The sequence below is a fragment of the Patagioenas fasciata genome, chromosome Z (genome assembly GCF_037038585.1).
Source record: "Patagioenas fasciata isolate bPatFas1 chromosome Z, bPatFas1.hap1, whole genome shotgun sequence".
NCBI lineage: Eukaryota > Metazoa > Chordata > Aves > Columbiformes > Columbidae > Patagioenas > Patagioenas fasciata.
Window position 1 is genome coordinate 28,748,680 of NC_092560.1, and position 27,215 is coordinate 28,775,894.

A 27,215-nucleotide genomic window follows, 5' to 3' on the forward strand; every position below is an offset into this window, starting at 1 on the left:
GAAGGTGAAAAGAACACGGTTTTGTCCACTTCCCAGTGGACCACTTACCACTTTAGGCAAAAAAAAAAAAAAAAAAAAGCTTTGAAAGGATTCAAGTTGCCACAAACCACTCCAGATGCTAGCGGTTATAGTGCTCACCACGGAGGAAGCATATTTTGGTTACAAACTCTACTTCAGAGAGAGGAGGCAGCTCCACTCTGTGCATCCTGCACCTCATGAGCTCTCAACTACTGGACCAGTCCTTGGAGGTCAGGTAAGGAAGGAAAAAATCGCTGTGTCAAAACCTGGGTGGTGTGTCCCATCAAAGCCTCAGCGCACTCAGCAGCTGCAGGCTGCAGGCCAGAGGTCTGTGGGCAGTAAAAAATATTTATGACCAAAAATTAAATACATATAATTTAGCTGCCATCATTAGGGCACTAATTGCTGAGTGCAAGTTTTGAGCCTATAGATTTGGAATACAGGCATCAAAAGTGACGTGACTAAACTGCATCTATTTTGCATGCAGTTTTAAACCGCAGCTCATCAAGAATACAAACTGCTTAAAGGCAAATCTAAGCATGACAGGGGCAGAGAGAGAGAGAAGGGGAAAAGGAACAAAAAAAAAATGCCTGAGCCTATCCCCCATGTGCGCGTCACGGCATGGCATTGTCTGCAGTGGGGCTCGGCAGAAAAATTGTTTCGGGGTCCTTTCAGGACACAGCACCGCTAGGTGCAGAGCTGCTTTTTCGGGGAACCCAGGCAGTGACGTCGCTGAGTGCGCGGCCGTGCGACCTGCGGGGCTGGGAGGAGACTTCCCGGACCTACTCCCGCGGGAGGCGGCTACAGTTGGTTGCCCCTTCCCCTTCCTCGGTAGTTCCCGGGGGAGTTTATTGCCCCTTGAGCAACCGGGCCCGCAGAACCGGCCGCCCTCCTCCCGTCGGACGCCGACAGAAAACGCCCCGTCGAATCTGTGTGTCCCTTTACAAATAGCCCGCAAAGGGCAGGGCTTTGAGCCTTACTCCGGCGAGAGGCTAAAGCCCTCTGGCCGCCGAGCTTCCACAGGAACGACCGAGGCCCTTTAGCAAAGCCAGCAGAAAAAACCCAACAATTTAGACGCCGTCGCATTCCGGGCTGCACCTCGGTCCCGCTCCGCCTGCCCAGGCCACGCCGCGGGGCCTATCGGCACCGGCCACGGCGAGGGAGGGTGGCGGAGGGGACGTCCCCGAGCCGGGGGCTGCTCCACCGGCACCCGCCTCGGCTTCAGCACCTTCCCGGTGTAAGTGCTTTAAAACTGACGGCCGCAAAGGGAGGCCTGTCCCAGCCCCAGGAGGGGAGGGCAGGGCAGCACGGCGCCGACGACTCCCGGGGATCTCCCGTCCCTCGCAGCAGGCAGGACGGGGGCAGCTCCCCCGGTAGCAGTGCCGCTCCTTCCGACAAGCCCCCCGACGGGCCGGGGAAGGCGAACCCGGAGACGCCGTCGCGCCCGTCGAGCCCCCAGGGCGTCCCGGCCCGCCGCGCCTGTCTCTTTAAGGAGCCGTTGCCCCTTAATTAGCGCGTCCCCGGCGGCGCGGGAGGGCTGCGGTGCCCGCGGGCGGGGCGGAGGCGGGGGCGCGCGCCCCCCGCTCCCGCCGCGCCACCACCCCGCGCGCAGGAGGCGGTGAGAGCAGCAGCGGCGGCAGCGACAGCCGACACCGGCCCACGTTACTTTGATTGACGGCTGAACAAATGTTTCCCCTGTTCGAACGCCGGCGCCGCGGAACGCCAGCGATCTCAAGGCTCCACCTCGGGCGGCGGGCAAACAGGAGCGGCGAGGCAGGGGGAGCCGCCTGATTGGCTGTGAGGCCACCCTGCGTCAGTCCCCCACGTGGGGGCTGATCCCGGGGCCGCCTCCCCCTCCCTTCTCGAGCCCCTACGCCCATTTGTCAGCGGCGAAATGATGGGCATTAATACAGAACGGCGATTAATGTGCGGCCGCCGCCGATTGGTCGTTGGCGACGCCCTTCATGGGCGGAGCGGCGGAGAGGGAGCGCGAGGGGGGCGGGAGGCGCCGCCGCGGTGCCCGACGGGAGGGGAAGTCCTGAGAGCGGCGGTGCGCGGGCAGGGCGGGCAGACGGACCGGCGGGAGGACTGCGGCTCCCAGAGTGCCCCGCGGCGGCGGCCTTCCGGCTGCTGTGAATATGTATCAGAATGTTAATGACCAGCTGCTGCTAAATTTGGTCAAAGGAGTCACCTCGCCAGAGCGTGCGCTGGGAGCGGCGCGGAGCGGCGGCGGCGACGGGCCAGGCTGGGCAGGGTTGGGTTGGGCAGGGCAGGGCAGGGCCGGGCCGGGCCGGGCCGGGCTAGGCAGGGCCGGGCCGGGCTAGGCCAGGCCGAGCCGAGCCACAGGGCCGGGCACGGGGCTCTGCTCCGTGCGGCGCTGCTGCTGCCGCCACTTCCTGGAGTTTCGAAAAGCGAGGAGGGAAAAAAGGCAAAAAAAAAACCCAAAACATAAATAAAACAACCCGGACCATTTCTTCTTTTTCATCTTTCTCGCTCTCTTTTAAATTTTTTTAATTGAAAAACAAAAGGGCAAAACCAAAAGGAAAAAAGCGGCCCAGCAGCACTCGCGGGGAGATGCGGTCCGGCCGGTAGGAGCGAGGACCAGCCCGCCACACAAAAGGGCACCGTACCGCACCGCACCTCCGCGGGGCAGCCGCCCTCCGCAGCTGCCCTCCCCACCGGGGCGCTCCGCTCGGCGCCGGGAGAAGCGCCGGCAGCAGTAAAAGTTTGCAGGAGAGGAGGAAACTGCCGCCGGGGATCTCTGGCGGAGCGCGCTCCGGTGGAGGGGCTTTCCCCGCCCTCCTCCTCCTTTTCCTCCTCCTCACCCGCCGCTGCACGGGGCTCGCAGCCCGCAGGAGCCCGCGAAGCGGCGGCGCTCGGGAGAGCCGGTCGGCGCCGCCCGCTGACCGCCCCCGGGGGATGTGGCAGCGGCCCCTGCGCGCCGCGGTCGCCGCCGTCGCCGCCGCGCCTCGCTGCTGCCGGCGGTGCCCCGCCAGCCCCGGGGCGGCGGGGCCGGGGCGTCCCTGCCCGCCGTCGTCGTCCTCGTCGCCGCCGCTGCGCCTGCAGTCTTGATCGCCGCCGCTCCGGCCGCCAGCGCCCCCCGAAGCGGCGTGGATGATCCGCGACCTGAGCAAGATGTACCCGCAGACTCGGCATCCGGTGAGTGGCGGCGGCAGCCCCGCGGGCAGCGCTCCGACGCGGGCACCGCGGAGTTGTAGCCATTTTCTTATTGTTGTCCGCCGCGCCGCCGCCGCCCCGGGCTGGGGTTGGCTCCTCCGAGTTGCCCTGGCCCGGTGCGCTGCGGTCCCGGCGCCCGCCCCGCGCCCCGCGGCTACGGCCAGTGTGGGGGGTCCGAGGGGGTGACGCCTCCCCCCGCGGCGGCCCGCACCGCCAGCGGCACCGTCGGGGCAGGAGCCCCGGGCGCTTCGGGCATCGCGTCGCAGCCTCCGGGCGGGCGGGTGTCCGAGAGGCTGCGAGGGCCGCGGCGGCGGGCGGGGGGTGGCGGCCGGGCGGGGGGAGCCGCGGGTGGGCTAGAGGGGGCGATTTAAAGACCCGCTGTTGCTTGCTTGCAGGCTCCTCACCAGCCAGCGCAGCCCTTTAAATTCACCATTTCCGAGTCCTGCGATCGGATTAAGGAGGAGTTTCAGTTTTTGCAGGCTCAGTACCACAGGTAACGTTGCCTACTTTCCCAAGCCCCGCGCGGGCTCGCCTCTCGCCGCTTTCCACCACCGCTGCCAGGGGGTCGGCGGTGCAGCGGCGATGGGAACCCCCCCCCGGCGGAGCCCGGGCGCGGAGCCGACCCACCCCAGCCGGGCGCTGCTCCGCCGGCTCTTCCACATCCCGCCGCCACTCCCGGCCCTTGGGACGAGGGGTTCACAGGGGCTCCGAGCCGAGCGGTGCGAGCGGTTTTTCTTGCTTTCCCCACGCTCCAGGTTGTGGGTTTTTGTTTGTGTGTGGTCTTTTTTATTACTTGTATTTTTATTTTTTTTATTCTTGGTGGGGGATGTTGATGGAAAAATATGTGGCTATCTGGGCTCGTCCTCTGCTTTTCTTCAAAATGCCGCTCAGGACACGCATCTTGTCTTGGCTCGGCCCCCTCGCGCCTTTCATTGACATATCAAGTGCTGATAACCTGGAAGTGAGGCAGCGAGCTATTTCATTATCCTTAGCTGGAAGAGCGCTGAGTCCTCAAAGTGACAAGTGACTTCTGGCAGGATTGCTTAGCGGGCTTCTGAAAACAAACAAAAAGAATAGCGGAGGTGTTCATGTTTACCACGGTGATCCTTAAATTACTTGCAGTATTTTCATTGCAGTTCTGTTATCAGTAACAGCAAAGAAAAAAAAATGCAGCAACTTTTTGCTCTGTGGAGTGGTGATACACATTTGATTGCTCTGTGGGTTGAGTGAAAGCAAGAGGTGTTTCTAAAACTCATTTAAATAAAAACTCCAAAACCCAAATTATGGATTTGTAAGTGGCTTCTCAAGCTTAAGTGTTATAGCTATGAACCCCCGCATGCTTCTACTGTGAACCAGTGTTGGGGTGTTTTTGTCAGAGAAAAATAGTCTCCTGTGTAGTGTATGCAGTTTGCTTAGGGGATGAGGATGTTGCACAGTATCTCCTGAAAGAGGAAAAAGTGCGAACCCCACCCTGAACTCCCAATCAAGAGCCGAAATGCATGTTTCTATTTGTGTGTTGGAGAAATACTTGAAAAGGGGGAAAAACCTGTGCTCAGAAGAATGGTAGTTATATGTTGTGAAGTACCCATGCATTTTCCTTTTTATGTCTTGAACAGTTTAAAGCTAGAATGTGAAAAACTGGCCAGTGAGAAGACAGAGATGCAGCGACATTATGTCATGGTAAGCAAGCTGCATAACAAATTCAAAATGTCTATTAGCTTGGTATACTGAGACTGAAATGCATTCAGATTGCTGGAGGCGAACAGAAAGATTATAGTAGTGCTGCTGTTGTTGAGGTTGCATCAGTGCTTGCATTATAAATCCTTAGTTTCAGGGGTTTATAACCTGTTTGCAGCAGTCAGTTTTCTGTGTGAAACCAGCTTTTTAAACCTTTAAAGCAATCGGGGCTATTTCTTCCAAATGCTAGGAGATTGCTTGTCAGCCCTTTAAAGCCATGTACAACTTTAATAGTGTACCTTGGGAGGATGTTTTTTACTTCTTCTGACTTCTCTCAGTGATCCTATCTCTGTAAAAATGGTTCAGGATAGTATTTTTTTCTGTGATGGGAGTAAGCCAAAATTGTACATGTACACATACAAAACTGAAGTTCACTTCCTAGAAAGAACTGTTGCACCTGGGCAGCTGGTTCATTGTTCGACTGAATTCAGAATGGCAGAGGTCTCAACTGTGAAAGTGATTTCCTCAGTGGTTGTGGTCTGCTGGGTTAAATAACATGCATAGGAAGACATCTCTAAATACGTAATTGAGTGATGGATCATGATAATGCCAGAGCTCTTGCTGTCTTCTTTGTTGTACATCTGTGGAGGATTAGCCATATGTATGTATGTATGTATGTGACAAGTAACACTCTTGTATTTACAAGAAGAGTAAATAACCTTGAAAAATTCTTAACCAAGAGCACAAGCAAATATTAAGGTTCACCAGTATCTTTTTCATGCCTCATATGCTTGGAGATTGTTTGGTACTGACATTACACACTGAACTGAGTTCCCCTCAATACTTGGGCACAACAGGACATACTTAGATTAGTGCATCTGCTTTGGCTCTGAATATTTGTGTTCTTTTATTTCTTGCAGTCATGCAATGTAATTGTAGATTTTTTTGTGTTTTTAATTTAAAATACCGAATAACCGATCTGTTAGACATTGCTGACTTGTATGTATGTCTGGCTTCAAACACTTCGGACATTTTTTAGAATCTTTTATGTGTGCTGGGGAATAAAATCTTAAGCATCTTCTGTGGGTTTTTTTTTTCTGTTTCTCATCTTTGACTCTGGTTGTGATTATGTGATTTTTTTTTTTGTTGTCTTTTTTTTTATTGTTTTATCACTGTTCTTTGTAAATTTTACATGAAGCAATGTAGATAAAGCAAAAAACAAAAAAAGCAAAAATACACAACCAAACAAAAAACCAAACAAAATGAAACAAAAGGTTGCTGCGAAATGCAATCCTATTTTGAATTCCGGTAAATCTTCAAGACCAGTAAATGTAGGTCTGTATGTCTTTGTATAGATGATGTCTGAGTCAAAGTGAATTTTGGAATGGTTTTCACAATTGCAGGGTCTAACAGAGTCATTTTCTTCTTTCTCAGTATTACGAAATGTCCTATGGGCTGAATATAGAGATGCATAAACAGGTAGGTATATGTTTTGTTTTCTGTAAGAATGTTCTGTTTAATTTCTTCAATCTTTCTTAAAACAGACGTGTATTCTGTGTCACTTGCTTTAATTGCATGCTGAAGTGCTTTGACAGTTTTTTTGTACTTAAAGTGGCCCTGAAACTTCCATCTTTTGTATGGTATATGAGCTCTGTGTAGGTTATGGTTGTGGCTGCCCATTGTGCATTATTTGGTCGACTTTCCACATGCAATCTCCAGACATGCAGGCAGTTCTGTACTGTACAAGGAGGGTGTGTGTGAGTCAGACATGCAGGCAGTTCTGTACTGTACAAGGAGGGTGTGTGTGAGTAGGAATGGGTACGTGGATTGTGCTTTCAGGTCTATATGACCTCAGACCCTCAGGGTTTGCTTTTTGGGATGATAGCTATATCACAAATGCATATCGGGTGTTGAGGGATTTGCATTTGTGTGTGGGAAAGACTGTTTTCTTCTGTTAACCTGGAGTCCCAAAAGCAATTGATGCACGGCCATATTCCTGTTTCCTTCAGGCTACTTACTTGGACCTTTGTCCAAAACCAGTGTCTCAGCATCTCAAACACGAAAAAGTAGATGAGCTTTCTGTGAGGATGTTAGCATGCTTGGTTTTGTGCCTTGAAGTCTAGTGCTTAGGCCAAGATCAGTCAGATGGAGCATGGTAGTGTAAATCAGTGTTTCTTATTCGGTAATGCATGTTTTTAACCTTCTCTGGAGGAGAATGAATTAAACATCTGACCTCTTTTCCAGCGAGGGAACTTTTTATAGGGTGGAGTTTAATACTGACAACTCATTTTAGCAAACGGTTGAGCAACTTGCCAGCATTACTGGGGAGTGTAAACTTCAGAAATAAAGAAATGGTTGGATAGGAGAAGAAAGACCATCTGAAAATTGGTTTGTACGCATTTCTGTTCAAAGTTAGGGATTTGGAACTTCTCTGGGTTGTGGAAATAGGATTTCTTTATCTTCTTGAGAGCAGGCATACAAGTCAAATGTTTTTTCGTGTTATTTATTATTTATTATATTTTGTATTCCATTAGCATCCCAATGCCACAGTACTGATGAGGGCCATTTGCACTAGATGGCATACAAATATGAAGATGGTGGGATTTCCTGCCTGAAAGCATTTTGCATCTGCAGCTCCAAACTTACGGGACCTTGTACATATACATTATTTTACAGACACATACCTAAACCTGTTGAATTCAGATGTCCTCCTTACAGGTACCTACCTGTGAAGACTCAGCAGATGCATTTAACAAACGGTTGGTGTAAAGACTGGTCACTGGCTCTCAGAGGTGTTGGTTTTGTTCTCAGATTAATTTCCAGATTGTTTCAGGTCTGATTTAAAACCAAACAAATTAAAGCAAAATTAAAAAAAAAAAAACAAAACAATCAGTGAAGTAGTAGGTATGGAAACAGTTTACAAAGACCAGAATCCTTACAGGCCGCCTACGTAGCAAATTCTTTGGGCATTTGAAAGCAACCCTTGCAGTCAAACTTGTATATATTTCTAGGTACTTGGTTTTTATAGCAATTAGTTATATGTAAACTTAGACTGCACAAAATTCTGTGAGACAAAATCAGCTTGCGAGTGCAATATGGAATTAAATTGTTTGAAGTGGGAGAGGGGAAACCCACCATGAAAGCCCTTTAACCTTAATTCCTAAATGTTTTATTTCAGAAATTGTATACAATAAGTCAATAGAGTCATCAGTGATATTCTGGAGAAATTAAATACTTGGTCACCACTAAGTGTGGGGATTGCAAAGCACTGGGTTTTAATGAAACACGTTTTTCCATTACTGTTCAGTCTGTTTAAATTAGTAGTTTAAGTATGGTACTCTTATGCAAAACACTTGAATATTTTGTCAGATGTTGATTCAAACTAGTTGTGACTAAAAAACTTGTTCGGTATCATTCTTAAATCTGATTTCGTATCTCTTGCATTTCCCCTTCTATTGCCGGTGTGTGGCTGTTTTTGTGTTTTTGTGTTTTGTTTGGTTTTGTTTTTTGTATTCTTTCTCACTTCAGGAACTGCAAAATATTTTCCATCTTGCTTTATGATCGCAGCATTAGGGTCCAGTTTGGTATATTGTATAGATAGTGCTGATTGCTTCATTTGATGTGTGCGGAGCCTTTTTGGTTTTCCACCTTAAATACCCTTATCTTCCTTTCCCATCTTTGAATTTTACTCGGCTGAAATTGACGGATTCACCTTTTTTTTTTTTTTTTCCTGTTCCTCCCTCCCCCCAGCTTTCTAAATTCAATCATATAAAAAATCCAGAGGGCAGTTTATCACGTTATGAAATACAGACAGCCCTGCAAACCACCTACTTATTATATTTTCTTTCTTTTTTTCACTTTAACACAGAGGCATATCTGTCTTTATTTGTTTTTCTGGGCAGACAGCCTTGGTTCCTCTCAGGTTCTCTTCCAGATGTACTCGCTGGATGCCCTTGTAATGGAAAGCAGGCAATAATGCAGTGAAGTTGCCCTTCGGCGTAATTGGGCCTAGTTCTCAAGATCAGGTTAGGCTTATTCACTTATTAGATTTGCGTCTCAAAGGGTTCAAGAGCAGGACTCCCTGGAGTCCGTGGAAGTACCCTAGTAATTGGTGGCCCTGATATTTGAAACCTTTGTGTATTTTTCTGTTAAAGCTTCTGTTCTTCTTGGCTGCTCCCAGCCACAGAGTATTTATTTTTAGAGAAATTTTTCACTGGAACAGAAAATGATGGCTGTGATGGAGTCATGACTCTGTGACTTAGCAAATTGATAAAAGGATAAATGCACAGAGAGCAGCAATAGTGAGTGTGCCTATGTGTCTGAGGGGGTAGCGCGGGGAAGAGCATCTCTCTTCCCACCCCTCGTGTGATGCTCATCATCAGTCATCCTGTGTTGATTTTGATAGAAGACTATTAAAGTGAAACCTATGGGGAATTTGTCATTCTGAAAGGAAAGCTAATGTAATTAGTACCAATTAAAGTACATTTAGTAAATTGGATTTAATCTTAATTAAGCCTGCATAATGTTGCCAATTTTTAACAATTATGTTTGAGAACATAATTAATTTAAATTTTGGTAACTGAGTAAATAGCATTAGACTTGTAGAATTAGTCTTTTTTTTTTTTTTTTTTTTTTTAAGACAGTTGTGGGGTATGTTATGACGTGGTGTTACAGCCTAAAATACTAAGCTAATTTTTTATATTCTGTACTGGGATCAATAGAGCTTCAAAACAGACACAGTTCAAAAAAAAAAAAAGGCACCAAGTTGGAGTTTTTGGGTCTCAGTATGAACAGATACTTACTTACAGTTTTAAATTTCAGTATTAGCATAAATATGAATGCTTGAGTATGGTCTGAACATGTTAATTTCCTACTAAGTCCCTTTTTTAACATTTGTTTTTAAGAGGCTTAGCCGATAGTTTATGAATGAATAGTTGACGTGCTGTGCTGTGTTTCTAATATACTGTTGCTACTTGGTGGTGGTCATTTGGTTTAATTTCTGAAATTAGGCTGTTTTAATGTTATGGTAAACAGTTTATTTAAATTGCTGTAATCAAACACGCTTGCTGAAGGTTTTAATTCAGAATTGTAATTATCACTTAAAATAAGTGTCTGTATTTGGTTACTGCCAGCAGATATTTGTGAATGGGACTGATAGAAAGCATGAATAGGATACACCATTCACTTTTCACTTTGATTATGTTTCTTGCAGGTGGCGATATGTAAATTTTCAGTTGCTCTTTTTGGTTAGACCTCCGTCCTTGAACTAATTCACGTGCTAGAATGTTGGATTTCAGGATTTTTGAAAGAAAATTTAGGTCTTTTAAGAAGCTAGGTATTAAAAAAGAAATGAAATGACTTTTTAAGATTGCAGTAAAAAAAAATCCAGTGCAATCCATGTAAATTTTATTACAAGACTTGGGCAACAACCATTTGAGTGCTGCTAAAATATTAATTGGATAGAAATGAAAGGGCTCTGCTAGCTGATAGGATATCATAATCATAGCTTCAGTAGTCGATGGTAAATGATGATAAATGGCATTAGGAACCTTTTAGCAAACTGTAATAACTACGAGGAGGGAAGCAGTATGGATTTGCATTATATCTGATACCCTCTAGTACCAAGTGGATTGCCAATACTGCTTGTTTAGCATTTTCTAAGGGCAATAGGATATTGATTTCTGACTTACAAGGAACGGCTCTATTTTCACCATTGAAAAGTATTGCAGGTTGTTAAGAAGAAATTGACTTGAAGAGGCCTGACTGCTGCCCATCATGGAGCAAATAAAGCAAAACTGCCGAAGCATGGTGGAGCAGCGAGATGGGGCCCTCAGCAATTTGTTGCTATTAATTTACCATGCTCGACAGCAAATCAATCGGCATCTACTTCATCTGCTGGAGAAAATGCTGTCCAGGGCAGATAAAAGGCCCTGCGTGGTACAGGGTATAGACTGGATTGGCCAAACGGAGGCTGCAGTTAATGTGTAAATAAGTGAAATCAAGGCCACTGTTGCCGAGAAAGCTGTTTTTAATTAGGTTGGGGCTTTATAGTGAGCTATTTAAGAAAGTAGTATGGAGAGTAAGGGGAGATTTATTGCTGACTGAGTTAATATATGGGCTGCACGACATCCCAGCCTTGAGTCTGCTTGCTTCTTAAGCCTTAGTAAATTATTTTGGTAAAAGGGTAAAGATGGGAATCAATTTGTTTAATTTAGGACAGAGTTTTGACTGTTTTTCATCTTCATGGCCATAAAACACATACATCACAGGGAATTGGTTTGTATATGCGCTACCTGTGTAATGGAAAAATACTCTTGTTTTTCTTCTCTGTTTTTTTGGACAGTGGTCTGGTCTTGATGTGAATGTGTGTACATATATACGTGCATTTTTTCGTTGCTGTTTTTAACACAATAGTTGAGTGTATATTGTCTTCCATTTGAAAAATAGCTGGAGAGCCAGCTAAAATTATACTGGCTGAATTTGTTTTCCATTATAAACAGTAGGAAAGATTTAATAGAGATAGAGGCAGTGAGTAGTCAAAACTGAACTAGAAAACTTCGAAATGAGAGAGATTAGAAGTGAAATTTTGAAAACTGCAGCTCACACAGGACTATTAAGGAGGAAGAGAAAAACAAGTGGCTTTTCTATCAAAGTCGCAAAATGTAAAAAATAGGCTGTCAAATCAGTTTGACAACTGAGGCTTGTTTGTCCCAGTTTTAGGTTATTTAGCCTCTGAAGCCAGCAGAAAAGCTTAGAAGCTTAGAAAGAGTTAGAAAATGTATTATTCTGCAGCTAAACCAGAAACCTTTTACTTGGTAATAACTGCTAAGTTCTGAAACAAGATTCTGTGCTTTCTTCTCCTCATGATACGTGTTAGATAGACAGCCTTTCTGTGGAGAGGTCCTGTTAATTACTGGGAAGTTTGTTGTTGCCACTTCTCCATGAATTAGTGTTGAAATAACCTTTCCCCCTGCAACTGCAGAATAACACGGATGAGGACAAGAACTTCCATTTCACTCTGCCTTTGCCATTCATAAGCAAAGTGTCATTTTTCCCCACTTGTTTTGGCAATTCAGACAGATGCTTAAGGCACAGGAAGCAGGACAAAACATGCTGAGCAAACTTTTATATCAAGACTTACACTCTGTTTTTACTGGCAAAAGGCTGTGCTCTACAGTGCTTAAACATAAAAGCATTTTTTCTGCCTTTGAAAGATGCTAATTGCCGTGATGCTTCCTCACTGACTGTGTTAGTTTATGAGCTCGCTTGTAATTACCGAGGAGGCCAACAGTGACCCTGTGGTTAGGGTTGCCCAACACCTTCCCCTGTAAAAAAATCCTTGCCTTTTTTTTGTTGTTGTTGTTTTAAACACAAGAAACTCCATCACCCTTGCTGTTCGCATTAAGGGAGACTGTTATTGTGAGAGCCCCCAACCCCTTTTGGGCAGTGGTGGGAGCGAGGGAAGGTGGAGGTGATATGGGGCTCCCTGTCCCCGTGGCATCGCCGCTGGCACTACGGGGTGGATGGTGGGGCTGGAAATAAATGCCCTGCGTGAGGCTGCTGCTGAACAATCGGAACTTGCTACCCACGAGGAGGGGGAAGCTGTGTCACCATTTTGTGCATAATAACCTTTACACCATTTTGTGGGGTGAGATTTGGCTTCCTCTTGGGGGTAAAAAAAAAAGTGCTAAGGTCGTTCAGCACAGGAAAAACAAAATGATTAGCAGGTACGTTTCAAAGAGAGTTGTCGGGATGCTGGGATGCCCAAGCTTTACAGCATTTGTGTGAGCTTGATCCTGTCCTGTTGTGTATGTGCATTGTGGTGCAGTTTTTAGTTATACATTCGCTGATCTCATTACCGGTTTTCCTAAAGGACCTCTTTCAGTGCACAAAATAGACATTAGGAAAGGAGAATTAAGGCTGCAGAGGCGATTGTAAATCTGCCTTGAAAATGTTTGACTGCTTGGCTCAGCAACTGAAATAACTTTAAACATAAGGATTCAGGCATGTGAATAATTGTGATTGTAAGCTCCTCGAGGCAGGGATTCTGATTTTGGTTTATGTTACAGAAAGTGAAGGGAATGCTCACACCGGTCAATCACAGTGTATGAAGGTTGCTGAAGGATTTGATGCATTGAAGCTGGAAAACAGATTTTGTGACTCTTAATGCCAAGGCTGTCAAAGATTGAGAATTCAGAGTTATCAATTTGGTTTTACATTTATATATCTATTTTTTTAATTAGAAGGTGTGATGTACTATTTGTGGAGCTAATAGAGAACTGAAGTTATCACAGACGGTCAGTTTGTGAACAGTGTGATTATAATTGTTACAGAAGTCACTTCTTTTGCTGTCTGCAGTTTGAGCACATGTGTTGCCGCTGACTTTAAGGAAATCCATTTAGCTATAAGGCATAGCAGGAGCAGAACAAAGCTGTTAATGAGAAACATAGGATGTATAAACTGATACTTGCATTGACTAACAGATGACAATATACTTGAAGCTGAACCTATTGATACTCAAGAGATGCTATTCTATGAAAGAAATGGAATGTCTGAATTAAAAAATAATCCTTATTTTAAAATACAAAGTGGTTTTAAGAATCGTATTTGTCTCTCTGTTTATCTGTATATTTTTGCAGGTTTTGTCTTGGTTCCGAGATTATGTTTTTACAGTTCCAGTGGTACCTTCTGTAAATTTTTCTCTTTATATTGTCTATATTGGTGGTGGTACAAACATTGTGGTTCAGTATAGCAGGAAGCGCTTGGGCACAATGGCAAAAGTGGGTGTCTATTATATTTTTTTAAATTATTATTATTATAGAAATATGGCACAAATATTAAACAGAAATCTAAATAGTGCTTTCTTTCCTGTGTGGATAGGATTTAGACATAAGGAATTGTCTTTCCTAGCCCAGGATAGGTATCTAATGATCTGGTATTGAACACTATGGTGTTATGGCTAAGATGTTTAAATGTGCAAATGTCAGGCAAGTCAAAGTTATGGTCCCGACTGTAAGCTTGAACTGGTCTCTTTATGGTTTTGTATTTGTATGGTATGCTGTATTGCCAACTCCAAATATTAAATCATTCCAGTCCACAGAAAATCATGAGATTGGCTTAAAATTAATCATGAGATAAAAATAATAAATTTAGGTTTCTTTTTATTTCCTTTCTAATTTTAAGCTGTCAAACTGTTCTTGGCTCATGCTTCTTAGTTTTTCCTCCAGTATTCTTCCATAATCATTTTTTGCAAGTAAGGAGTGAAACGTCCCAAGAATCCTGGTAAAGTCAAGGGGGCTGGGTATGAGATATAGCTGGCAACTTTTGCCATAATTTCTTATTCTCAGAAAATGTGTGAGGTGTACTCTCCTAAGAAAAAATAATACCAAATTAAAAATATGTACATATTCTTTCTGGCATTGCTTGTTAAATTTTTGTGGATTATATATCATAGTTTGTTACATTTTTGTGGATTATGTCATAAGACGGCACAGATATGCTGGTGGCAATTCCGCTTTCTGTGGGAGGGGGAGAAGGAACACAGGACATAATTTTGAGTGGAGATTTTCTACCTTGGCCTCTTTTGGTCTACTTAAATGATTTCTCTACAGGATCCTATACTGCAAAAGGTTTCTGACATGTGCTGAATGAGATCTACTTTGTCAAAGGAGAAAAACCTTTCACTGTTATGTTTGGGATGTGGAACATGGGCAATGAGAATGAGTGCTTTTCTTTTTTCTTGTGTTTGCTTAAAAACCTCAGCAGAGTATCTCAGAGTTGATCAGAAGTAAAAATCTGTCCCCTTCATGCTATAAAGAATCTGCATAACAATAGGTCCTGCCACTAGATTTTGTTTGGCATGTGTCATGTCATGTACTGTGCACATGCTGTGTATCATGACTGAGAGCATTTAATTTTTAAAAATGCTGCTATTTCCTCCATTTTAAATACAATAAATGTCTCTTGTATTTACCCTGTCTGCTTATGTGTGTGATGTCTTTTAGTGTCTCAGATGTTTGGAGAATTTGCAAATGTGAAAATCCCATTCTGACCCCATCCTGGCTTACCTCACAGGGAAGTGATTGCCCTGGGACTGAGTAGCCGCTGGTGATGGAGGAGCATATAGAATAGAGGGCATGATGAGACTGCTACTGAGACTTCACCTGGGTTTCAGTTACAAGCATAGCCAGTGATGCAGATTTACTATGGCACTTTGGAAAGCCAAGGGGCCCCTTTCCCCTTGTCTTTTCTGACTTTGAACCCAAATTCAATAAATCAAAACACAGCAGGGCCAACACACGCTCTCTGCAAATACTTAATAAACATTGTGGTACTTGTAGGCAGTGACAGCACATGCTATTGAAATTTAGCACTGACAATTTTAAACCCTAGAACAACAGCAAAAAGGTCTAGCCAGAGTCTGTTGTGTCCTTAAGGCAGAGATCTTTCTCAGAACTCATGGGTTGTCGATGAGGTTAAGATGATGGGCTAAGCAGGGGATGAGGGAAGAGAAGGTGACCTGAAACGCACTGAGCTGACACAGTGGTGTGATCCCATCCTCAGGTCCCCGCTTGCAGTGCCTGGGAGGAGGCTTGCGTGATGGTACACAGACCTAAGTGTTTGGGAAGTCTGGGTTGTAGGATTTTCTTGACAGTTGGACATAATCATAATCCAAACTGGAGTGAGTTTTAAACTGGAGGTTGTGGGAGGAGGCCACATTTTGATCACTCATTTTTCATCTCCTACCTCTGTTTCTTGGCAGGAGAGTGGAAATTCTTTTTTGCTTATTCTTTGTAATGCAGATAGCTCAGTGGAGACTTCCAGGTTAAAATATTTGGATATCCAGTTAAACTGTCTATCTCAGTAACTTCTGTTTGGTGGCCAACCAATTACTCCTACTTAGCATTCGATTCCAATTTTATCTTTTAAAAGCACAGGGAAAGTGGAGGGATCATTGAGGAAAGTTTTTATCTTGGACAACCGCTTCTTCCCGTTTCTAACATTTCACAGGGAAGAATAAGGAGTTTTCAGCCATGCTGCATAGCTAATACACTTCTGGACTTTGTTTTGACAGCACAGCGTTGTTTTCCTATTATGCTTTTCTATTAATAAATGCAAGGGAGGGAAAATAGCTGAAGTGCAGCCCAGCTACGGATGGGCAAGGGGGCATGCTTAGACCTGGCAATGCTTGTCTGTGTGTTTTCATGAAAGCTGCTTCATGAACAGCTGTGAAAGGCTGGATTTCAGTCAGTAGCTCTGGTGGTGTCTCTGATTGGTGTCCTGTCTGCCATGGAAGATCCTGTGTCAGGTTTGAGGTGGACAAGCCACTATTTAACTGCTTGACAGCCAGGTAGCCAGTGACAGCATGAACTCTGGGTGGCTATTTGTATCCGATAGTTAAGCCAGGATTTGTCATCATTTTGGCTTAAAAGAGGGATGTGGAGCACCACTGGGTTTTTCAGGTGGCTGCAGGATGAAGGGGTGTGAGTTCAGTACTTGCCCTTTGTGAAACTCTGTGTATCTGCAGAGAAAAGTCAGTATTTGTATCTGGTGTGCTTCCTGCTCTGGATACCTGCAGATGCATACCCAGGGACTTGACTGCCTCAGATCTGGGGAAAAGGCCATTTTTAATTTAAAGCATGTAACAGATTATCAGTTATGGTCTCTCTGACTGCGAGCTCGTGCTCTGCAGCACATTCTGAAAATCTCTTAACATTCCTGTGTGTCTGTCTCCCTCTATGAAATGGTGGTGATATTTACATGATGGGGAGTGATCTAAGATTTAATTTGTTAACTTCCATTATTAGATGAGAGACTCTAGAGAATTGCAGCATATTGAATGAATACATACTTGCTGCAGAGGAAAGAGGACTCCTTCCAAACCCACGTCCGCTGTGTGTAAAGGTCCATCAGTGCCTTAACTGCTGTGGGATTTCCTTTGTTCTTACACCCCAGAGGTTGCCAGGAGATATCACTGAAGGTACTTGAGTTGTCCTCCTTGCCTGCTGCTCTGTTAATTGTATTTGGAGATAAAAGTTGGAAATAGGGGAGGGCTGGTCTTGTAACATCTGGAGAAGGGCAGCAAAGATAAGAAGGCCAAAGCTGGCCGAAACACTTATGCTGAATTTTTTGTTTGAGGGAGAAGTCAAGAGATTGGAGGGAGCTCGTTAATTGGTTTTCTTCTCACGTCTTCTGTTTCCCTGCAGTACCATTCACTCTGTATGACCACCATCCACTTTCACAGTGCCCCCTTTGAAGGATGGCACCACGCTGATCTGTGAAAGAGTCAGCTACAACACCACCACTGTCTGCTTTCTGTAATTTTATAAAGCATGTGACTAGATACAAAGTGGGTGCCTCTTCTTGAATTATCAGTCCATAGTGTTTGAATAACACAAGAAGATTGGAAAAACTTTGTGCATAAAATACATGCCGTATGTTTGTGTCACAGTGTTAACAAAGGATAGATTGTATATTTTTATACTCAATTTAACCAGTAGGCTTTCTGTTCTAATTTCAGAAAGCTGTTGCAGTCTAAGCATGTTGCTTATTTACAAACTGTATCAGTATTTCTTCATTTCTGAGGACAACCTGTATTTCTCAGTCTTGTCCTAAACAACAACAAAGTCAATCATTGATAAGATTTTCTTGCTTGTTTGTTACTCCAAAGCATTATGGTGGAAGAGACACCAGCTTCTCCAAACATCAAGGACTTAATGTCAGAGTTACTTGCTGTGTATTTATCCGTATGTAAATATGGAGATGTTACTCTTAAAAAGGAAATTGTGTATAAGCTCTTGGTTTAAGTTGTTCAAGAGTGACATCCTGCTCCCTTTGCATTTCTGCTTCTATGTCCTTCTAGAGATGGCTGTTAAGCAAAACAAAGCTAATAATATGTCTTCAATGTGGACAACACGAGAAGACAGACATTATCCATGCATCTCTACAAGACAGTTCTTTTTCCCCTCACAACGTTTCCTCATTTATCTCTGCAGACTAGTGACACCAAAACGTGCATCCTGTTTCACTTGTTGGCAATGTAAGAAAAATCTTAGAATTCTGTGCATGTAACACCCTGGAAATTTCTGGGGAATGGTTTGTTTCTGGCATTTTTTCTAAAACCACATTTGACTGAGGATAACAATTGTTCTTAGGTTTGATCGTGTAGATAAGAGATGTAAAGAGCAACAACACCACAAGATTGTACAAGAAGAGAGCCCCCATGAGTATACATATGTATACATGAGTCTACATTTTATTTCCAAAATTGTAGGTTTCTGCTTGAAGATGAATTTTCAAACATGTATACAAGATGCTTTTCAAACTAACATAAGCAGCCTTGCTATTATATGTTTTCAAAACCTACCTATGTAGAAACACATAAAACTTTCCTTTGCAGATACAAATATCCAGCTTCTTCACATATACAACATTTCTTTTTTAAATGTGCCTTCAGCCAAGTGGACGAATAGGCCTTGTGAATATGTGAAATTATGCTACTTTGTCCTTTGTTTAGTTGATATTTACTTAGCTCTGTTTTCTGCCTGGAACTCACGTGTGTTTTTCTTCTGAAGCATTGATTTTTTTTAACAAGTCTTTTTGTGTGGGTGAGAAGAATCCTGGGATAATATTAGTTTATGCATTTTCGAAGGAAAACTCCGCTGCAAGTATGCACTGTACTATTAAGGGTCATGAGGTTTGTTTAAGCCTGTGACAGAACCTGGAGAGCCTGAAAATCTGTAGACACAGGAGATACCTCTCTGTATTAATGTGAAGCAAAACAGAGGGCCCCCAGGTGTATGGGATACAGCTGCAAGGGTCAGAGGCTTAGGGGGGACCCAGGTGCAAGTTTCTGGACTGTGCTGTCAGGGGCTTCCTGTGAGATCTTGGACACACCACTTTGGCAGCGGGACAGGAGCAGTGCTGTGGGTGCTTCAGCCCCATGGGGCTGCAGGGCCAGCTGAAGGAGGGCAGAGGGATGTTGGTGGGGCATGGGGCGAGTTAAGTGTTCTAGCATGGAGGCAATGAAATCCATCACATATGAAGGATAGCTTACAGGGAAATGCTGAGGTCACGGGTGTGTCTTGAATCTCTCACTGCATGAAGGCTGAGACATCAAAGTTGGTCCTGCCTTGACATGCTACCTTGGCTTGGTAGTCTCAGAATCACTTTGAAGAGTGGCACCTAAACTTTTTTTTAAAGTGTAAGCGTAGTGCAGATTTTTTTTAACAAAAAATAAAAAAGCTGGAGAAGCCAACGCTGTTGTTTCTATTCTCTCAGGAGAATGGCCGGGATACCCAGAAGAAAGCTCTGGTTTGCATGAGATCCTTAATGGTTCAGTAGAGCTGAAAGAGGAGAGACGTAGGCTGTGCTGTTGCACTGGATAGGCTCTGGCCAGCTGGAGTGAGTTGGGCTGGTTCCAGTCTCTGCCCCAAACCCATTTACATGTTTTAGCCCATGGTCGCTTTTCGCCATGATTCTGAGCAGAAACTGGAAAAAGGACTTTCCTTCTCTGGTGGAAGATTTGGGACTATTTCCTTCCCAGAGTTTGCAGAAGCCTACTAGACAAGGTGTTTTCCTAGCAGATGGGAAGGAGAAGTAAAGAAAGAATTAAAGTCATGTATAGAATGCTTTGATTAAACTCTTTAACCACTAAGCTATTACATACAAGTCTACCTGTTCTCCACCCTTTTTTTTTTTTTTTTTGTTCCAATGTGCTGCTGCTGTATTTTATGTGGGAATAATTCTGGCAGTAGTTCTCATCTCCCTGGGGGACATGGGTGGAGAAGCATTGAGCTGGGGGAGTTGCAGGGTGAGGGTGTTTGCAGGGCTCAGTTGTGAGCTGGATGCCAAAGAGCCTGGCCTTGTTCAGTAAAAGACTCTTCTGAACGTGTCTGGAAAGGGATTTAGCAGGGTTAGTGGGGAGCTTCAGTGCTGGAGATGGAAACTCATATGCACTCCTGGTGACTTCAGCACTGCATCGTTCCTGAGTCGGGAGGCAAGAGGGTGAAGATCATAGTTTGGGATTTTAATGTCTAAATTCTTGTGATGCTCCAGCCGTTTTATGTTTGACGTGCCTGTTTTTTAAGATGCAAAGGTACATTTATCTATCTATAGGTATGGGTTGGTGCCCCCCTGTGCTTAGGAGTTATTGAAAATATTTTTCAGCATTTGTCTGTTGCTGACTTTCTACCAGAATTACATGTCTAGTCTGCTCAAGCATTTTAAAAAAATCCTATTATGTACCTTCTGGAGCCTTCACCTCTGGCTTTTACTGCTTCAGTTCTCTGCCTGGGAAGTAGAAGTAATACTATTTCCTGAAGCGTAACCCTTACCACAGAGGAGTTTTTGGAGAGCAAGTATGTTAAGAAATGGGAGGTGAGATATTATTACGTGGGAGTCACTTAGTCATGTAGAAGTGGCTGTGTTTATCTCTGTAGACTGTAAGATGCTTGGGGCAGGGTGCTCTTTCCCAAGGCAGTTCTGTCCTCATTTTGCCTCCCATGTGAATTCTGCTGTCTTTTCCATCCCAGCTGTGATTAGCATGCTCCAGTGATGTACCTTTCAGCGGTAATGCAATCAACACTTTGATTTGTATTAAGGAAGTTTGCCCTTGATGATCTATCTTTTCAGCCTCTCTTCTCTATCTGGAAAATAAGATAATACTACTTTTTACCTGAGTGGGATTTTTTGGGGAAAACCGAAACAAACTTTCTTACCTTATGGTATCATGTCCGTACCTTCTTCCTGTGGGCCAAAACCTTGGCAAATATTAGAGCTGGGGCTTGTTGCTATACATGGAGTGGCTGCAGCGCAGTGGGATCTTGATTCTCTGGCACAAGCAGTTATATTGTAAATTTAGGGAAAACACAAGGTTTGTTAAACCTCTCTGTGGTTCCTGGTTCTGTGCAGAATTAGCCTGAACTAGGCTCATGGTGTAGATCTCAAGTAGCTAGTTTCTCAATCTCTTTTTAACCTTGCTTGAATTTCTATCTGCCCATTAGACAATAAATCTGTGCAAAACTCTTTCTTGATTTATTTGTTGCAGGGGTTGAAGGAAGATAATGATGAGCTGTCAAAAGATTAGGCAAACCATCTTAATATTCAGCAGTGAGGCTCACAGCTTTGGTTGAATCTTTGCTCCTCAGCATGTGAATACCCCACACATGTGAGAAAATGTAAATGTAGTTTTGAGCACTTTGGAAGAAAAGTATTAGTCTAAAGGCTATCTTCAGCATAATATAGCAGGAAGGTTTGATATCTGGTCCTCTCCACTGAAACACTATTGTAGTTTTCCACTTTGTTGAAGCAGTGGGATTTAGATGATAAAGTAGGTCGCTTTCTCTGTCCAGGCATCACTTTGCCGTTACCTGTCTTGGTTACCCTTCGTCAGAAGAGTACCAGTTTTGGTGGTAGAACAGCTGCAAATTTAGCAAGACTATATTATCTCTCAGTATACATCTAACTTAGTCAGCAGAGATGGAGAAAGCCTAATTTACAACCTTATTAAATGAGCTCTGTACAAGTTCTGTGGCGGATATTGAGAGTAATTTTGGGGCTGCATTGGTGGAAAATGGCATCTGGTTTAAAAATTTGTTTACAGCTACAGAGTTAAGATAAAGTGCTCTTTGTTGCATGTGGATGGTGTTCGGCAGTCTGACTGAAGTACTCGGGTTTGTTTTAACCACCGTTGAAAGACTCATTCAGGTTCTGCTGAGAGGTCAACAAGGTTTTACTGTGCCGGCTGTATTTTCAGTTTCTTGGACAGTTCTGCAGCTAGTTTAAGGCAACTTCAGTATTGTGTTCATGAGCTGAAGTTATACTTGTGATGATAAAGTCACGGTGTCTTTTGTTGGTGAGTATTAAAAAATAAACTTTTTCTTGCTTTATATTCGCTTTCATGTGTGCAACGTGGTAAATTACAGTAGTGAAAGCAGACTTATTTCAATTAAAAAAAAACCCTAATTTTGAACTGCCTTCCCTTTATATTAAAGGTTTATGTTTTCCGACTTATTCTTTCATCTTCACTGAAGCTCACAAAAAAGGAAACAGTCTGAGCTATCCGCTAGTCATCAAACCTATTTCCTTTCCTCCTCCCCCAGATTTTTCTGTTGTCTTTGTGAAAAACAGATAGTGATTATACACAAACAGGTTTGCAAACAGTCAGTAGGTAGTTCAGTGCTTTTAAGGTTTCCTTTCTTGTATTCTGGCAAATTTCTAATTCAAACAGAATAGCACAACTAAGTCTCTAATTGTCATGGGAAGCTGCTGTTACAAAAAGGAATAATTGTAGTAGTTTGTGCAAAACAGGTTCTCATAAACCAAAATAGATACAAGAGATATTTTTGTGGGTAAAAATGTTAGGATTTGAATGAGTATTTTTCATATAAATACTTGGCTGAAACCTTTTTGATTAAAAGGATGGCAAGATTACAGACCTGAAAAACTAAATATGAAATTAACAAGCCCAGAGACTGCATTTTGGTAAACCATAGAATTACTCTATGGCAAAAAGCCAGTTATCCATTAAAAAGAAAAAAATATTACCAGGCACAGAAATGTGGTTTTGCTGTCATGCTGTCTGCTATAACTGAGAAAACATATATTGTTTCATGAGTGTGTTTTTTTCACAGTTTTGACCACAGCATTTAATTTCATCATCTGACCACTACCGAACTAGTACATCCACCACTAACGTGCACTAGTTTTTATTCCTCTATTGTTTTGAATTGACTGTGCAGTTGGGTATTGGTGATTTGGTTTAACAGATGAGCTAACAGTGGCTCTGAAGACTAGGAGAAACTTGCAGCTAAACCAGATGGTGTTGCCAACCCAAGAAGTGAAAAGATGAGATTGTGGTTGATATCAATACATCCTGGTGGCAGGGTAGTGGAGGAAGAGAAATGGAGTGCCTTCCCGTGCATGGAGGAATACCAGTGTCTGTAGCAAGACAAGCAGCTGCTGCGTGGTTTGCTTCCTTAACCCTCCTCTGGTTTTCTGACTCAAAGGAGTGTTCTCAAAAAGTCTCGGAGGTTTTGTGTGTCTGAGACTGAAGTTTTCTGTGCACTTCAAGCAGGTAGAAAATGGCATTGGTAATGAAATGGGTGATCCTTCATTTGGGTTAACCCCATGGTAAACTGGGTCTGGCATGGGGTTTGTATTTTTTAAAAAATGCTTTTTTTGGGGTGGGGGAGTAGCTGGGTTTTAATTTGGGTAAATTCATTGCTTGGTTCACCACACACCCACAGAAATGCGGGCAGCGCAAGGGTGGGGTGAGCAGGATTAGCTGGGTTTGGGGAGAGCCTCTTCTCTGCTCGTTTTTATGCCAATTTAAAGTGCATGTGAAGCTACAGTGAAAGCCTTTTCTCTGTCTCAAGGCTAGATACAGCATAATTGGTGGGTGTATAATCTGTATTTCTGGCCCAGGCATTTTATAGGGAAGTTGTGGGTGCAAAATTGGACCAACTTTATGAAAGAATGCTGTTTTGCCGATGCCTTTTCTGGTAAGAACATGTTTAAGGAGAAATACCTTGATATTATTATCACATGGTTGATTTGTTTATACAGTTAATTATTTAGCCCTTTCATTTGCTTATATTTGGCCTACTTTCCACATTCTAGATGTTTTTATTAAAGTCTGTAGGTGCAGCATGATGAAGAGTGCTCTTAACATATGGTGCATCTCAAGTATTTGTCTGAAATTAATGCAATTCATAGTAGTTCTCCACACAAAGCGTGATTTCACAGGGAGTTAACAGCACTGGAAAAGGTTTCCTGAAATCTACATTTCCCGACCAGAGAGTTTTCCTTTGCTTTATGCCTGCTGTTCTTGTCTTTATGGCATTTTCTTAAACTGTGTTTCTTTAAAAAGTTATTTTAAGTTGAAATCCCTCTTGGATGAAGAGTATTTGGAAACTTCAATAATGCTGATGTAATTTAAAGATAAATGCCATTTAGTGTTGCTTGACTCAGACTCTGTCCTGGCAGGAGTTTTACTGGGGGAATGCCATTCAAATGAATTGAACATCAAGATGTACTTAGTGTATCCAGCTGTCTTGGGCAAGTGAATTTCCTAAAGACATTAAGGATGCATGCCTTACAAATGTCTTAGCATTTGCTTTGCAAATGTGTCTTCATATGAAGGTTAAAAAGAGAATTGTGAACTCCCTGATTATTTTAGATGTACTTCCTAGTGAAACTACCACTTGGAAATATTCACATGTTGAAGGATAAAATTACCTGTTCTTTCCTTGTCCTCCTTCACTTAGGGGAAAAATAGCAAGAAACCCCAGCTGTAGAAATGCTGAAATCCAGGTAGAGTTATTTTCAGCAGAGATAGTTATGATCCACAATGACTGAAACTGTGAGCCATGACAATTCGTATCAATATTTTCTCCTCAATAGGTGTTGGAGCTACAGATTGTTGTTTTGTTGTTGCTCTCAGGAAAGCAACATTCAGCTCCATCAAGAATCCCTTCCTGTTGAGCTAGTTGTAGCAGCATTTTGCTTAAAAAAAATGAATATGAATCAGTATCGTTTGAGTGGCAGCTGAGATGTGTGAAGTGCTGGAACTTCCAGTCTTCCCTTTTTGGATGAATGCACTCGATTCTCCAGCTCTTCAGTACTGTCCCTCTTACTCTCAGGGCAACCTGCTCCAGAGAAAAGGGATTGGCGTCCTGACTGGCTGTGTCATCGTATGTGGTATCGCGTGAGCCCTGAGTGACAGGGCTGCTGATGGCTCGTCCTAGCTTGCCTGTCCACACCGTGCAGCAGTATTGAAATTCGCAGCTGGTGCTTCAGTACAAATGTGGCACTGCCATCTCAAAGCATGAGGAAATATAATGAGTCAGTTCTTGAAGTTGAAACTTGCATTTAAATTCAGAGTAAAAGAAAATGTGCCCTAGTTACACACCCCTAGCATTTTAAATAACTTTCACTTGCTGAGTGTTGATGAAAAAAAGAAAACAAACAAAAACAACAACAAAAAAATCCAAACCAAACAGCTATCTAGGTGGGAAAAGGAGGAACGTTTCTCAAATGTAGCCTGATTCTCAGATGATCACTTTATTCCAGAGATGGTAATTTCATTCCAGAAACTGGGACTTCATAAAATGCCACCAAGGAGTATGAAACATTTATTTATCTTCAGAAAGAATTAACAGGTGTCATGCTTCCACTTGGTTTAACAACTGAGATAGTAACATACCTTATTTTAATTTGTGTCATTGCAAGGATCCAGAATTGAAGCTTGATTATAGCTTTGCTATAAAATCCACTGCACTTTTCGTTCATCTCTTTTGGGGTGTTGTTAAAATCATGCTTTTGTGTGCTGGCTTAAAATGGGCAGGTTTTTCTTCTCTTATGTCAAATACAAAAATGTTACTTTAATCTGTGGCAATTGCATCTGACTATTGCTCATTTTTGTAGGACAACAGGAAGTTGCAGTGGAAAAGGAGTTAAAATATTGTTTCCTTTGTGTAGACTACTTTTCCTTGAAATAAATACTGTCTTTTCTTACTGTATTTCTTAAGCTAATTGATAGCTATTAGCCATGTGGTGTGAAATTCCTGGTTAGAAAGAGGAAATGAGGGATTGAAAATGAATCACAACAGAGTTTTCAAACACGGTAAGAATTCCTGTAACCAGACCTAACAATTCCACCAAATAGATCAGTGTGTTGATTCCTAGTGTTTATTTTTTCTGGAAGCAAACATAATCAAGTGTGATTATCAGTGAATCAAAACAGGCTGCAGTCTCAGCCTTTTCATGCCCTGCAAAGCTGAGGTGGGTAAGCAAAGGAAACCAGAGGTGGAAGAGAAGAAGTAACCTTGTTCCTGATGCAGAAGGACTGATTCCTGGCCTTCAGAATGAATTGACTTCAACAGTCACGTTGCTTATTTTGTTTGTGGTTTTTTTTTGTTTGTTTGTGTTTGGTTTTTTTTCTTTTTAAATTTTATTGTTTGGTGGTTTTGTTTGGTTTTTGTTTGTTTTGTTTGAGGGGACGACTTCTGATTGCTACTTTTATAAGTTTATTGATTAATCTAATGTAGTTCATTAAAATCTGGAACAGCACAATACTTACTGGAGAGACTGAACTTTTTTCCTTCTTTTTTGCAAGACTATTGTATGTTACCATTGCTTGCAGTGTTTTATGCAAACTTCAAGACTAAACAGTACGACTTTGTGGGTGTAACTGAAGTCAGGCACAATCTTTACAGTTTTCAGCCATGATAGCATATCAGCTTCTTGGTGATTAACATTTGGAGCATACCGCTCCAGAGTAAGCACTGTAGCCATGATAAAGAGTGGATGTAGGATGGTGGGTGCCTACAGCTGCATCTGAAACTTCATTTGTATGTATTTGTAAATGAAAGGTGAGTGTTGATGGTGATCAGAAGTGGACACTGAGAGCTCTGTTTTGTAGGGGGAAAACGATTTTAGTGTTTATTTTGTGGTAATGTTTAAGAAGAACAGCAGAACACCCTTTCCTAAGCACTGGGTATGTAAGTTTTAAAGTATGGTTTCTTTCAGATTCACCTGCTAGAGGTTTTCAGCTTTTTCCTGAAATAGCTGCCCTAGGAAAGTATTAAGGAGGCAGTAAGGACACCTTAAGTTCAATATAAGCCTACTAAGAACAGGTTTTTCCTATCTCTCACCTCTAAAAAAAAAAATATCATGATGTACACATTGAAACTACTGATGCACAAGGTTTCTTTCTGACCACTTTTCCTGCCACCCCTGAGAAAGAGAACTTGTCATGTAAATAAATAGAGGGGACCTTCTGGATTGAGTTAAATCAAAACAGTGCACTGAAACCACTGTATGCACGCAGTAGCGAGGACAGGCTCAGACCAGATTGTGCCATTTCCAGCGGGCACAGAACTGGTCAGACTCTTTGGAGGGATGTGTGAGGGGAGGAATTGAGTAGCAAGAGATGGGTGATTTTGCATGTGCTGCTATGTTTCAGCTGTTATGGGAAAGACTGAAATGGGAAATTCTGACCTAACGGCAGCTAGGAGACAGATGCAAAAGACTGAGCTTGGATCTGAAGCTGCTTTAGTGTGATGCCACAGGTTTACGAGCTTAAAAAAAAAGTGGTGGTGTGTGTTGTGGTTTTTTGTTGGTTTGTTTGGTTGGTTGGGTTTTTTTTGTTTGGTTTTGTTTTGGTTCTTTTTTAACTATGAAGTCAGATTCCTTCAGTTGGTGGAGGGTGGTGGAAAATTCTCATCCCTCTGGTATGAAACCATATTTCACAAAACAAATATTGCTGTGAAATGCTGAGGATTTCTGATAGGGAAAAGGATAGTACCATAGTACCTTACAGAGGACTTCAAAGCTCTACT

General features: G+C 43.2%; 1 protein-coding gene across 3 annotated transcripts in view; it reads left to right on the forward strand.

Moving 5' to 3' along the window:
- Nucleotides 1-2,295: 2,295 nt before the first annotated feature.
- The window catches only part of LOC136114788 (transducin-like enhancer protein 4), a 98,593-nt gene continuing 73,673 nt past the window's right edge, over nucleotides 2,296-27,215 (forward strand). For all 3 annotated transcript variants that reach the window (XM_065860358.2, XM_065860359.2, XM_071802879.1), the window contains exons 1-4: nucleotides 2,296-3,177; nucleotides 3,591-3,688; nucleotides 4,812-4,875; nucleotides 6,307-6,351. In XM_065860358.2, coding sequence (XP_065716430.1) covers nucleotides 3,133-3,177; nucleotides 3,591-3,688; nucleotides 4,812-4,875; nucleotides 6,307-6,351 — 252 coding nt within the window. In that variant the 5' untranslated portion in view covers nucleotides 2,296-3,132. The remainder of the gene's footprint in view (nucleotides 3,178-3,590; nucleotides 3,689-4,811; nucleotides 4,876-6,306; nucleotides 6,352-27,215) is intronic.